Genomic DNA, 12,962 nt, shown 5'->3' with positions numbered 1-12,962 from the left:
CTGGTCTCTTATCTTAATTCAACTTTGTTATGTTTATGATGCATGCTTGAGCGGTGATACCCAAGATGTTTTGCAATTTCAACAATTTGCAACCTTCACAGAATAGATTAATGCATATACAATATATTTTGTGTCGATTACTCTGATTGGAACTGTTCCCGTAGCCTCTTAATATCATTGAACGAGGCCTTACAGCACCCGCCAACGAGGACGGAACTGAACTGACCACCCTTGCGAGCATCATTGACCACATCCGCCAATTGCACCTCCCAAGGTCGCTAACCCAGTCAGCACACACTATATCCAACCAACAAAACCCACCCAACAAAGAATCACATACCGTATCAGCCCCTCCACTCTTATCCTGCACCTTCTCCCACATCTGCGTCGTCGTATTATACACCTCCCCCTGCGTCCCATCCGGATACAACACCAACGCAGGCCGCTCCCCAATTCTCCCCTTCTCCAACAACCCCTCCACAACCTCCCCAAACTTCCTCACCAACCCAGACAACTTATGCAACTTCGTACAATTAATCCCAATCCCCCACGGCGTCGCCCCATCCTCCACCGGCACCAACGCCGCCTCAACCACCTCCTCAACCGCACTCCCATCAGGCAGCGTATCCCGCCCCTCAAGCGGAAACACACACGCAATCCAAAACGGAATCCCCGAACCAGATTCCCGCATCGCTCTCCGAACCGCCCTCACCTCATCCAACCGCGGCAATGTCTCCATCGCAATATACTTAACCCGGGTACTCAGTTTCCCCTCCGTCGCCTCATTAAACAATCCCAGTCTGTCCGAGTGCCATTTATACAACGCCTCTTCGTTCGCGTGCTCCGCGTCATAAGTACCGCTGTATTCCTGTCCGGGGATCATGCATGCGCCGTAGGGCCCGAGACTCAGTGCCACGCTGGAAGAGGAATTGGCTTGCACGGCTTGGTCGGCGACGTTTAGGGCGGTGCGGAGGTAGGGTGCGATGGCGTCGCGGGGGATGCCATTGGGGTGGGAGGGGGTTTTGGTTCGTTGGAAGCCTTCCGGGGAGACTTGGTAAGTGGCTGTTAGGAGGACGTCGACGCCGGAGGTCGCGGTGAAGTCGCGTTGGCAGGAGAGGAGGGTGGCGGGGTCGGAGATGATCAGGTGCGAGGACCAGAGGGGCGTGCTGGTGGAGTCGAAGGTAACGTTGTAGTGGTCTTGGAGGGAGGTGCCGAGACCGCCGTCGAGGATTTGGACGGGGGTCATTGTGGTGTTTGGTTGTGTTTTGTTTAGTTGGGTGAAGATTGTAGGGGGAGAAGTTGTGGGATGGAGGAGTTGCGATGAGGAATATTTCTGGCGGGTTGCGATGTTCGGCTGCTGCCCCGCAATGTGGGGTTGGTTGCGTATGTTGCAATTGGAAGGCGACTTTTATCGGTGCTGGGGGTTTTTTATCATTGCTATTGTTGATTGAAATGTAATTGCAGCTGGATTGCTTCTAAAGTATCTCGTTAGGGGTGGTGTCTTTGTAGTCTTTTCGCACATTCACTTGATACAGCATAGAAAGCTAAATTTGACAGAACAGGACATGCGCAAGTCATTCGATTCATAGTTTTCATGGTAGTTTTCATGGTAGAAGCTTGAAGTTTGTCTACCATGTCCAATCCTAATTGACTTCTCAATTATACAGAAGTTCTCCTTGCGATGCCCAAGCGGTGTTTTATCCCCGCTAGTCATCCTAACAACCAACAGCACCTCCACAGAAACTTGTCGCACTTATTACACGGTATACAAGAAGGACTCTTTAATGCCAACAAAGACAACCTGGGATGAAAATATTGTTATCATGCTGATCACAAACTATAAACCGAGCGGTGTGCAGTCTTGCGATAGACACTTGTCTCTCCATTTATCTCACGCGCTCAACGAACAGCCCAGGCACCACCATTATCAATGATGAGCTCTACCAATTACCAACATCAAATGACCCTGCTTTTGTGACCAGGCACTTCCAGACCCCGCAGAAAGATCATCCGTGAGACATATCCCATTCACGAATCAGACCGCCGTCTGACAAGCACGATAGGCAGAGCCGTTTCTCCAATATAGCCCCAGAAGCTAAACGGCTGGCAACCTAATAATACCAGCTAGTATTGCTGTGACCGTAAGACATCCATGTCGATCTGAACGGTTCCTGTCTGTGGCTTTGATTGATATCAGCGGTCCATATTAAGTACGTAGGACCCCGAAACACAGCCCCAGCCACAGTGTTCCAATTAAAGCCCTTTATTAGATTAACTGCATGGGGTCATGGAGTTAATTTAGCAGCTGGACTAGCACCCTGATGGCGGCTACTGAGCGATTGATAACGATGCGCAATCTACAGTGGTAACTTAGAGTAACAAACACTTTTAAAAGATACCCCCCCCCCCAACCCCCCCGGGGTATTCACTATTCATATCCGGACTGGCTAGATATCTACGTTACAGTATTCCCTCAAACCCATGCAAGGGACCACGGGACAGCTGTCCACAACAGAAGGCCGACAACTGCCGTAGTATCATTATCCCGGTCCCGGTAATTGTGTCCGGTAACTGAAGTCAGGTAACGAAGAGAAATGAGGCTGCCTAGGACCCTTCAGGCGATAGTGCTAAGAATAGTGCCGCACAACACAGCCCCCATTGGCCCAGCTTGGAAACAAAGCTTAGGTAAAGCTTAGTGGTATTGAATTCGTATTGGTCATTCCGTAATCCGGCTGACGAAAATTGTTACGCAGGCGTTTTACCAAAATTGAGTCTGGTAGCCTAAGAAGTGAGCAGCAATTCAATTCATGCCGATCTCCGGTACTTTTCATTCAAAGTTTTGACGAGACATCAAATTTATGCACTATCGAGGCATGCGACCCATCAAACGGGTGGGAGGGTAACATAGATAGGTCGTCCTCCATCAGTACAGGCACCCAGCCCAAACGACCACGGGTATAGTCATCCACCCTCCTCACCTGGTTCACTGCATGAACCGCGCGTCTATACCAACCCCCAAAATATACCTGCTACCCAAGAGGGGCATATCAGCCGTCCATGGTGACAATTCCACCTACCCAACCAGCCACGGGAATCCCGGCAGGGAAAATCGTCCATCTCCACGAATCCGCAGGCAGAAAGCGACCAGTGCCAAGATGCTAGCCGGCAGGGCTGAGCGGGTTGACGTGGACCTTTTCGTGGCTGTGAGTGGCTGTTAAACCCAGCCTTCCCCCCGCTTTGGCTCAGTTGTTTCCCGCAGTCCCACCCGTAACGATACGAATACGTGACCCACGCGGAATCGCCTGGACCCCTGATCCTGATCCATTCCATCCATCCATCCATCATCGCGACATAAATACCACGGCTGTCCTCCGTCCATCGTCTCATCTCACCTCATCTCATCTTTGCAATTTAAGCCTAGACGCATCTACCATCTTTTTCTCCACCAAACAATACATACAACCTATACATCCAAAATGTTCAACTTCTTCAAGTCCAACAAGGAGGCTACCCAACAACAACAACCCGCCTGGGACCCAAACACTATGACCATGCAGCAGCCCTCTAGCCCTGAGGTTCCGACCACCGACCGTGTCGTCACTGAGCAGCCTGTATGACTTCACTTTCCACCCTCCATCTACCCCTACATTCATCACCCATTATCCATTCATTGTATAGCTAACCATTCCCAGAACTACCAGGAGGAGATGAAGATGAACTTGCGTGGTGGTGGTGCCGGTGATGTGTGCTGTGGAGTGTATGTTCCCATCCCTTCCATCTCAACTCCCCATCGAACAAACAACTAACAACCAACCAGCTGCGCCGGTCTTCTCTGCTTCGAATGCTGCGAAGAGTGCTGCTAGACACCTACCCTACCATACCCTACACTACAGTACACTCTCGACTAGCCCACCAACCGTATACTACCTACAAAAGAGAAACGGAAACTTGAAGAAGAGAAATGTGTGCGATATGAGCTATGAAGATGAGAGATGAACCCGACGTTGATGCTGGATTGGACTGGTTGTTGGGTTGATGAATCGATGGATGGATGGATGGATGGATTGTTTTTGATTTCGATGAAGGGCTGCTTGATTGGCTTGATCGCTTATACCCGGTGTATCTACACGATTTTTATATTTGGTTTGGTTTGATTATGAATGGATAAGATGATTCTTGATATTATGAGTTTGGATGTGGTTTGTAGTCTGGCGCTTACAAAAGTTCAAGGTTGTAGTATCTAGGTAAATTGATTTGGCTGATAGTATAATGATAATTAGAAACAGGATTTTTGTGTAGCTGTTGACAAGGCTCGCGACTAAATCACCGGATTTTATACATTAAATGATTGTCTTGAGTTGAAGAAAGGTGATCACAGATGGTTAATAGGACAGAGGGAAAAGAAAAGAAAATAAAGAAATGCAGAGAGAACCACCTCCTACCATTCCATCATGTCCTGACTTTTCTCCGTGATACCGGTCTTTTTCGATTCCAAGTCACCGGCTGCGTACTCGACAGTCCCATCTCTCAGCCCAACTGCCTTGACCAGCCCGCCACTGACATCCTTTATAATCTGACTGAAGCGGAGTCCGGTGTTTACACTACAATGAGTGCTGGCAGATTCACAGTGCGCGACTAGAGCGGCGGCAGTCTTGAATATTCGAAGGCAACCTGGACACCTATACGGCACGGTGAGTCTGCTGAATTTCTGATGTGGTAGTGTACAAGCCCTTCAGCAACAGAACTTACTGCACGCTCCTCTTCCCACTAGTCTTCTCTATGACATGGGTCTCGAATGTCTTCGACGTCGAGAACTCGTCGTCACAGGGACAGACAAATTTTGCCCGGAACGGGTCAAAGAAGTTCATGGGATCCCAGGTTTTGTCGAGCGCGCGAAGGGTATGTCCAATGTCGATTTGAGCCACCCCGAAAGGATCGGAATTATCCTCTTTTGACGGCCTGGCAGCCGACTTGGCCTTCTCCTTACTGTTATCCGAAACACCAGATTTGAGCGAGAGATTCTTCATCATAGACAGAGGATCTTTGGCAGTTGTGCTCTGGCCAGCGGCCCCCTTTTTATCATCAATATCAAACACGGAAGACAAAGACGAGATACGATCGGGCTTGCGTTTCAAGGCTGGCGACGATATCTCAGCGTTCTCATTCTCCATGTCCAGGATGCTAGTAGAACCGTCGAGCTTGACACCCCCGTCGACATCGTCAGCGCCGTCGGGGTCCGGGAAGGGCAAACCGTCTCCTTCACCAGTTTTGAGCGCTTCTCTAATAAGGAGCCTCTTAGATTGTTCATGGAGAAATCGTGTCATCGGAATTTCGTCACACTCGTCGTCCTCCACATGACGCACCAAGGCCCCCGCTTGTTTGAACTTCTTCCCACAACCAGTACAGACCAGGTTTTGCTTGGGACGGTGATACTGTAGGGAACCAACCAAGTCGTTAGTAAGCTTCTATTACGCTTGCATTTCGAAGCAGGCTGGTACTTACCTGGCGTATATGAGCATCCCGCCCACCCTCGCTACGAAACTCCCTACCACAGAACGCACAAACGATATGTTTGTCGCTTTTGATCTTATGGAGCAGCAAGCACTCCTCATCAATGAAATCCTCATCACATCTGCTGCAATAGTCGTGATCGATCAGCTTGTGCTGATTCATGGCAGGATGGGAGATGAAGTGACGTTTGCAGTCCTTGTATGTGCACTGCACTCGGGTGGAGGAGGATGCCGCAGACATCTCGAGAGTTGTGAATTGATCAGGTTCGAAGGTGCAGAGGTGATGAAGAGTTGAGTGAGGTAGAGTAATTGTTGGCGGTAAGGATGGCAGAGTGAAATCTCAAGAAGTGTGGTGGGGTATGAGTGAATTCACAGCACAAAGAGCAGTGAAGGGAAGATGCTGGTGGCGCCCTGTAAAATAGGCAGCTACTAGAACAACAGTGGACCAGGAACCCGAGAATTCGCACAAAGACAAAGTAACGAGCACTCGGAGTTAGGAATCCGAAAAAGCTTGCAAGTCACCTGGACTAGGCGGTTGCTATCGCCGCTTCTTTGGCCACCTGACAGTATTTGAATGCGAGTTGGAAGGACTTGATGCGACGAAAGTGAGAGACGCAGGAACGCGTTTGGCCCAAATGGCTTAATGCCGGATCCTACCGTAAAATAGAAATGGGATGCCACCGAAGAAGGTTTAATTAACATGATTTACAAAAAGCTATTTACCCACTCATCCTACCTTAATCTAGCGACTTATCTGCTTAGAACCTCGAGAACGGCAACCTACAAACGTCAGCGTAACTTCATCAACGACCAACCACAGACAACTCACCACTTTCCACGCAGAGTGATCACAGCCCAGTTGTTTCCATCCTGATCTGTCTCCTTCTCCACCTTCGTCGAGAACGAGATAGCGCTCATGATACCATCTCCGAACTTTTCATTCAGCACCGCCTTGTACGCATACCCATAGTTCTGTACGATCTCGTACAACCGGTAGATCAGCGGCTCCTTGGGAGGCATCTCGACGGTGCGACCACGGTCGGGGAAACCACTGAGCTTTTCTTCGAGCAGGTCGTGAGGAATGTCAAGGAGCGACGCGAGCTTCTCAATATCTTCGGGGGAGGCCTTGGCCTGGCCGTAGAAGATGGCGGCCGCGGCCACTTCATTGCGGCCAATGTGTTGGGCAATTTGCTCAAAACTCAATTTTTTGGTGGCTTTTGCGTGGAAGAGAGTCTCCGATGCGGACGGGAGGTAGGGGTGCTGTGTAACCTAATCGTTTCAGAAGATGGTGAGCGGCTGATCCTGGTTTATGTGGTGTCACGATAAGTGGGAGTGAACTTACGTCAAGGGTTGCAAGAGACATGGTGGCGAGAAGTGTACTTAGACAGGAGCTTCAATTGAGATGTGTAGGAAATATATATTCAAAGACAGGAAATAGGATTGATGCGAGGAAATCCTCAGATGGAGCGATGTCATTCTTAAATAAGTGGTGGTGGTCCGCTTCTCCAACTCTAGTGCGGGGTACTTGCCGTCACTCACAACCGCGCGACTGCGGGGCTTATGGTGAGGGGAGCATTGGTAGGATGTTTACATCTTTCAAAAATCTCTTCCACCATAGTTCATAATACTGTCTAGTTCCTCAGTAAAACTGGCAACAAGTCTTCTGATCACTGATGGTACGACATCATCAAAGTTACGGTGGTATTGCTGGTTATCTGCATCCTAGCAATGTCGACGCCCCAAGATAACCTGTTGCGGGGCATCATCCGAGCTCGGATCTTCAAAGATACCACTTCCCAACAATAGTTATGTTCGTGTTCTTTGTGACCCGACTGGTTAATACAATAAAACAATGTGACGATAATCGTTCTAGGTAGACTAATTTCTCCATAATTCCTGGAAATCTGCTGCCAAATCTTCTAGAATCTCAAGACATTTGTTCGGGTCATTAGTAGTCAAGGTATCAGTAACGCCAGTTGCGATCGTGAAAGCTAAAGCTACTGGGAAAAACAAGGCAAACGGTACCGCATTCAGTGGAAACCTCAAGAGTCAGGCATCAGCGACCAGAGTTTATCACGTGTCCATTGCGGATGTGGGGTTTGTCCGCTTCTCCGCAAGTCCACCGGTTCAACCGAGCGATCACAATCCCCGCGTATCAGTATAGTTGGAAGCTCTATACAACGTTGAGAATGAAGCGCGCCTCTGACTTTGCGCAAGACACAAGCAGCTTCCGAACCCGCCCTTGTCCCGCCTGCAATAAGACTTTCTCAAAGGCTGAGCATCTCACTCGACATCTCCGCAGTCACACCAAGGAAAGACCGTATGCTTGTACTACCTGCGACAAGGTGTACTCACGAAGGTTGCTGCTGTCCCATGAGAGACATTGTAACTCGACTAATAATTACCAGTGACGTGTTGCGACGACACGAGAAGAGCCACGAGAAAACCCATCAGAATGCTCCATCACAGCCCCGATCGATGTCAAGAACGCCGTTTCAGACAACGCCAGAAGTCCCGGAGATACTTGCCACGTCGTCCCATGGGGATTTACGGGCACAGAAAGACCTAGATGATGCATCACTGCTCATTCCGACCGTACCAGACCCGATAACGAGCAGCAGCGAGCCATCCGAGTCCCGACCAGCGGCAGGTATGAGTCTGCACGATTCCATGCTGCAGGTAGATCCCAATACATGGTTTTTGGGGGCAGACTTTGATGTGAATGTTCTGGATTTTTCAATCTCATCTGCGATATCGGAATGGGCACAGCTGCCTCCCACACCAAATATGGTGGGCCCTGCTGGCTTAGCAGAAGAGTCACGGCGCGTACTGGATGAAGATGAATCACACCCAGCAGACATCGTGAGGAGGAGGTGGTTTACATGCTTATCTCCCCCTGATCTAAATCGTTTTACATATCGCGACAATGGTAGACTTAATGACTCGCCTCACCAGGGAAGGATCGATGCCGACGATAATTATAGGGCTGGTCTCTCCCAGAGGTTAAAGCCTCGTATTCACGACGAAGCACTTCCGTCTGTCGAACAGCTGAATCTTTTTGCGAAGCTCTTCTTTAGCCGGTTTCATTCTCTATTTCCTGTCATACATGCCCCAACCTTTCGTCCGACCGCAGAAAACTCGTTATTGTTCTTGTCTATTTGTTCGATAGGCAGCCTCTTTGTTGGATCATCGTATGCTGTGGCACAAGGGCTCCGAATATTTGAGAGGCTGAACAAAGCAATCCTAGCCTCTTGGGAGTCCATACTGGCCCATAGTCGACCAGATGCCTTGTCGATGGTTCAAGCGGCTATTTTGGGTCAGACATATGGAATACTTTCAGGAAGGCCCAAGGATCTGGTTTTGGCTGATGTTCTTCATGGCACCGTCATGGGATGGACGCGAGAATCGAATAAGCATGGTACCCCTGGATTCAGTCAGGCTATCGATATACATCTCGACAACCAAGAAGTAAATGAACAGTGGCGCCGATGGGCAGAAGTGGAACAAAGAAGGCGAGTGGAGATCGCCTTGAACATCCATGATGCTGAGCTCGCTAGTCTGATGCACCATGAACCAATTCGCAAGCATCGATTCGCCCAATATCCACTGCTCGCCTCTGAAGCTCTGTTCATGGCTCCGACAGCCGCCAGATGGGCTGATCTATACAAGCAGACGTCATATACCACGCCTAGAATCAGTCCTGACCTCCACTTCTATAACGCTGGGCATTATTCAAGATTTGCCGTGTATAGCGTCCTGGAAAGTATCAATGCACACGTTATTGAAGCTCGTCTATCGAACAGCTTGAGCCAATACAGGTCAGATGAGCTATCTCGTTTGTTAGTGCATTGGTGGCGCAGGTATAGCCCGCACTCTAGTCAGTACGAAGAAGAGGATCCCTTCAGCCTTCCGGTGCTGTGGCACTCGATATATATGTCTCTTTACACCGATATGGACCTACTGGAGCGAGCAATTGGTCGTAATGGTCATGCAGCTGCCCTGAAGTCTCATGACGCTGTCTACGTGTGGGCAGGCTCCCTGGATGCCAGCAAATGCTTGGTACATGCGCTACTAATCCAACGTTACCTCGAGAGGATGCGAATTTCTTCCGAGCCTGCAATACACGTTCCTGGGGCTCTCTTCTCTGCCGCTCTTGCATGGCTCTGCTTTACGAGAATTGGGCTACGGCAATCCATTGATCTGAAAGCCTTCGAAGCCCCAGAAATTCAGCTCTTGGGCAGCGAGACCGCTCTGCAGGAGGCCCAAGGACAGGCCTTTGGAGACTCCGCCTTTGCCGATGTGAACCACCTACACCGCCTAATTGACCTGCTTCACCGATTTGGGCGGTGGACAATCTCGAAAACCTTCGCAACAGTTCTGTGCACGGCTCTCGAGGAAGTTCGAGAAGAATGACAGGTGTCAAATACATTGTTGAAAGATATGCATGCTATTGTGAAGAACAGGAAATTAGACGTGGCGACTGAAGGATCCTCTTCCACCCCGTTGGGGCGGTATCCCCGCAAAAATGTGGGATATTGCGGGGTGGCGGGGTGACTCAATAGATTGACCGCACAGAACGGAATCCCTTACACAAGCATTATGAGAGCACTTTTTGGGCTGGCCCGCATATGCATGTTATCTAATTGGCGCGCTATACGCCCCAATCTTTTACGATACCCCGTTTTCCACTTAGTTGGCGTGATCGCCCCTAAGACATTCCCCATACGTGCGCAGTAATGCAGGACTTCAAGCGTCACTCGCTGAGAGGTACCTTCTACGTCGGTGGGGTTCAAGTCAAGCCAAGTCATATTCCATTAGCCTATCTGTGGGGTTCCTGCCTGATACCGCGGTCGATTGCGAGTCAATCTGTGATCCATTACCTACAATATAAATCTCTGTGCACCCCGGCTGAGTCGCGCTGAACCAAGCAAGTCGAGTCGCGCAATCAAGATGCCGGTATTCACAGAATTCTCCTCCAAGTCACGAGACCTCCGAGTTCTCCCTTCCTTTGCTCTTCCTTTGCCTCGTCTTACCCCACCCTTTCAGCCCACAGGAAATGATGGAGTTGAAAGATACGAAGTAGTTGTTGTTGGGGTGAGCAAATCCATCTCACGAACTATACGAACAAGGCATTGCTGATATCGGATAGGCCGGACCCGCAGGGCTCATGACACAGCTTTTGTTGGCCAGATATGGGTTGAGCGACGATTCACTATTATGTATTGACTCGAAAGCAAACACTCTGAAATCCGGTCAGGCAGATGGCGTTCAACCCCGAACGTTGGAAGTATTCAAGACTCTGGGCATTTCGGACGAGATTGAAAATGAGGCCTGCCAGATGTGGCAGTTCGCCTTCTGGAATACTTCCACGGACACGTCCAAGACCATTGAACGCAAATCCGTTGTTTCTAACGTGATACCCCCGGCCCGCTTTTGCTACGAGGCTACTATGCATCAGGGCCGAATTGAACGGATCATGGAAACTGATCTACTGCGGTACTCCAAAAGAGGAGTGCAAAGAGACACCAAACTGCTCCATGTACAGATTGACGAGAATGACCCGGAATTCCCGGTTTTGGCTGCAATCGAGACTCGTGATGTCAGAAGAGTGATTCGTACGAAACATCTCGTTGGTGCGGATGGGGCACACTCCACGGTGCGCAAGTGTATGGGGTTAAGGTTAGAGGGTCAGTCGCTGGACCATATCTGGGGCGTTGTGGACATGGTCGTGGACACAAACTTCCCGGATATTCGAAGACGGTGTGCCATCCATTCTCCGGCTGGCTCAGTAATGGTCATCCCGAGAGAGCGGATAGTGACGGGTGAGCACCTCACTCGACTCTACGTTCAGGTACCAGGACTAGCAAAGCCAGAAAGCGACGTGACTCCGGGGGGAGCTCCGCCAGAATTGAATGTTGAAGATGCCAGAATACGCAGAGGGCAGGTGACCCTGGAAGGTATCCTCAAGCAAGCTTCGGACGCGTTCGAGCCATATCACTTGAGACCGAAAAACGGATTGATCGATTGGTGGGCAGCGTATCAGATTGGCCAGCGGGTCTCGCCCGACTTCATCGCAAAAGACTCTGCTGGAGTTCCCAGAGTATTTATTGTCGGAGATGGTATGTTCTCAGCCGTCAGGAGCAAGTCCGACCGCTAATGTCTATAGCCTGCCATACTCATAGTCCCAAGGTATTGCCCATGACTTATACTCGGGACTAGACTGATCGTTATTTAGGCTGGTCAAGGAATGAATGTGTCCATGATGGACTCTTACAATCTTGCCTGGAAGCTGGCTTACCACATTCATGGACTCAGCGCGGCTTCTGTCGAGCAAGGGACACCGGATCCCCTTCTCGACACATACCATCTAGAACGGCATGCCAACGCGCAGCAGCTGATTGACTTTGACCGGCAGTTTTCCACCATCTTTTCCGGTCAGCTAGATACGGGGGAGTCCGGGATGTCTCATGCGCAGTTTGTGGAAACGTTCAATACGGGCAACGGCTTCACCAGCGGCTGCGGGGTGGAATATCCCGAGAATATGATCGTTGTCAGGGAGCCATCAGCAAGCCCCGTTCATGGCGACGACTACTTGTCTGGTATACTACGACCAGGCAGACGATTGCTCAATGTGAAATTGAGGCGACACGCGGACGGACGGCACCGGGACATCCAAGATGGTCAGTATCAACTCTCCGCTGCCGCTGCGTTTGCTAACTATGGTATATCTCAGACCTGGCATCAAACGGCCGATTCCGTGTTCTGACGCTTACCTCGGATGATCTCCTTAACGCTCAAGGCGTGTCTGCGCGGGCATTGCACAATGTGGCCGCATTGTTGGGAGAGTTCCCGGCCGAGGTCATCGAGCAGATCGTCGTGCACCCGAGACTCCCGAGTGACTTTGAATGGAACAACATTCCTGCGTGTGTAAAAGAACAGGCGGAGATGCGCTTCTACAACGGACACGACCTGGAGGACACATACGCGATCTACGGGGTGGACCCTGGTCAGGGGGCGCTGGTGGTGGTACGGCCGGACGGGTATGTTGGGATGGTCGCGCAGCTGTGTAATGTGGGCCACGTCAAGGAGTACCTAAGTCGGTGTATAAAAACGATCTAGGAAGGTCAGCGATCTGGAACAGCATGTTGACCGAGAATTGAGGCACACGGCACCATAACCGTGGAATTCCGAGGTAGTCCCGTGGGACCAGCTGTCGATTCACGAGGACTGGCCGTTGCTGGGAGGGGCGTGGTGGCTGAGGCTGCCAGCCGAGGGATCCGCATGAGCCACACGCATCCCCCATGCATTAGGGGCCTGTTCGACGTCATGTGTCAGTTGCAGCACCACCACCGGGACGGAGTTAGAGCCCACAGAAAGGGGGAATCAATTTAATATGACTGTGATGATTTTAATATGGGCTTGACCGCGTATTCGGCCAGAGTGAAACCAAAC

At 50.4% G+C, this 12,962-nt stretch overlaps 6 protein-coding genes across 6 annotated transcripts; 3 read left to right on the top strand and 3 right to left on the bottom strand.

The window, feature by feature from the left end:
• Positions 1 to 50: 50 nt before the first annotated feature.
• Positions 51 to 1,304, bottom strand: BO94DRAFT_564983 (homocysteine S-methyltransferase family protein). The gene is made up of 2 exons (XM_025614466.1): positions 341 to 1,304; positions 51 to 278 (listed from the first exon to the last, which is right to left on the bottom strand). The coding sequence occupies exons 1-2, from the start codon at positions 1,244 to 1,246 to the stop codon at positions 138 to 140; spliced, it is 1,047 nt and encodes a 348-aa protein (XP_025468679.1). The 5' UTR covers positions 1,247 to 1,304; the 3' UTR covers positions 51 to 137.
• A 2,228-nt stretch (positions 1,305 to 3,532) lies between these two features.
• Positions 3,533 to 3,892, top strand: BO94DRAFT_533807 (uncharacterized protein). The gene is made up of 3 exons (XM_025611399.1): positions 3,533 to 3,611; positions 3,693 to 3,757; positions 3,818 to 3,892. Exons 1-3 carry the CDS (start codon positions 3,546 to 3,548, stop codon positions 3,861 to 3,863), a joined length of 177 nt encoding a protein of 58 aa, XP_025468678.1. The 5' UTR covers positions 3,533 to 3,545; the 3' UTR covers positions 3,864 to 3,892.
• Positions 3,893 to 4,438: 546 nt separating this feature from the next.
• On the bottom strand, positions 4,439 to 5,880 carry BO94DRAFT_623106 (putative C2H2 finger domain protein; the record flags this gene model as incomplete). The annotated part of the gene is made up of 3 exons (XM_025617127.1): positions 5,503 to 5,880; positions 4,750 to 5,432; positions 4,439 to 4,679 (listed from the first exon to the last, which is right to left on the bottom strand). The coding sequence occupies exons 1-3, from the start codon at positions 5,749 to 5,751 to the stop codon at positions 4,439 to 4,441; spliced, it is 1,173 nt and encodes a 390-aa protein (XP_025468677.1). The 5' UTR covers positions 5,752 to 5,880.
• A 301-nt stretch (positions 5,881 to 6,181) lies between these two features.
• cyn1 (putative cyanate hydratase) lies at positions 6,182 to 6,970 on the bottom strand. The gene is made up of 3 exons (XM_025614465.1): positions 6,853 to 6,970; positions 6,340 to 6,779; positions 6,182 to 6,290 (listed from the first exon to the last, which is right to left on the bottom strand). Exons 1-3 carry the CDS (start codon positions 6,871 to 6,873, stop codon positions 6,269 to 6,271), a joined length of 483 nt encoding a protein of 160 aa, XP_025468676.1. The 5' UTR covers positions 6,874 to 6,970; the 3' UTR covers positions 6,182 to 6,268.
• Positions 6,971 to 7,666: 696 nt separating this feature from the next.
• BO94DRAFT_574081 (uncharacterized protein) lies at positions 7,667 to 10,191 on the top strand. The gene is made up of 2 exons (XM_025615001.1): positions 7,667 to 7,869; positions 7,919 to 10,191. Exons 1-2 carry the CDS (start codon positions 7,700 to 7,702, stop codon positions 9,921 to 9,923), a joined length of 2,175 nt encoding a protein of 724 aa, XP_025468675.1. The 5' UTR covers positions 7,667 to 7,699; the 3' UTR covers positions 9,924 to 10,191.
• A 131-nt stretch (positions 10,192 to 10,322) lies between these two features.
• Positions 10,323 to 12,891, top strand: BO94DRAFT_514066 (phenol monooxygenase). Its single transcript, XM_025609873.1, has 5 exons — positions 10,323 to 10,604; positions 10,660 to 11,629; positions 11,677 to 11,699; positions 11,746 to 12,190; positions 12,244 to 12,891. Exons 1-5 carry the CDS (start codon positions 10,461 to 10,463, stop codon positions 12,627 to 12,629), a joined length of 1,968 nt encoding a protein of 655 aa, XP_025468674.1. The 5' UTR covers positions 10,323 to 10,460; the 3' UTR covers positions 12,630 to 12,891.
• Positions 12,892 to 12,962: the final 71 nt, after the last annotated feature.

The sequence above is a fragment of the Aspergillus sclerotioniger genome, assembly GCF_003184525.1.
Source record: "Aspergillus sclerotioniger CBS 115572 chromosome Unknown BO94scaffold_10, whole genome shotgun sequence".
Lineage (NCBI taxonomy): Eukaryota > Fungi > Ascomycota > Eurotiomycetes > Eurotiales > Aspergillaceae > Aspergillus > Aspergillus sclerotioniger.
Note: the sequence above shows the minus strand (reverse complement) of the source record. Positions and strands in the feature narration are given on the sequence as shown.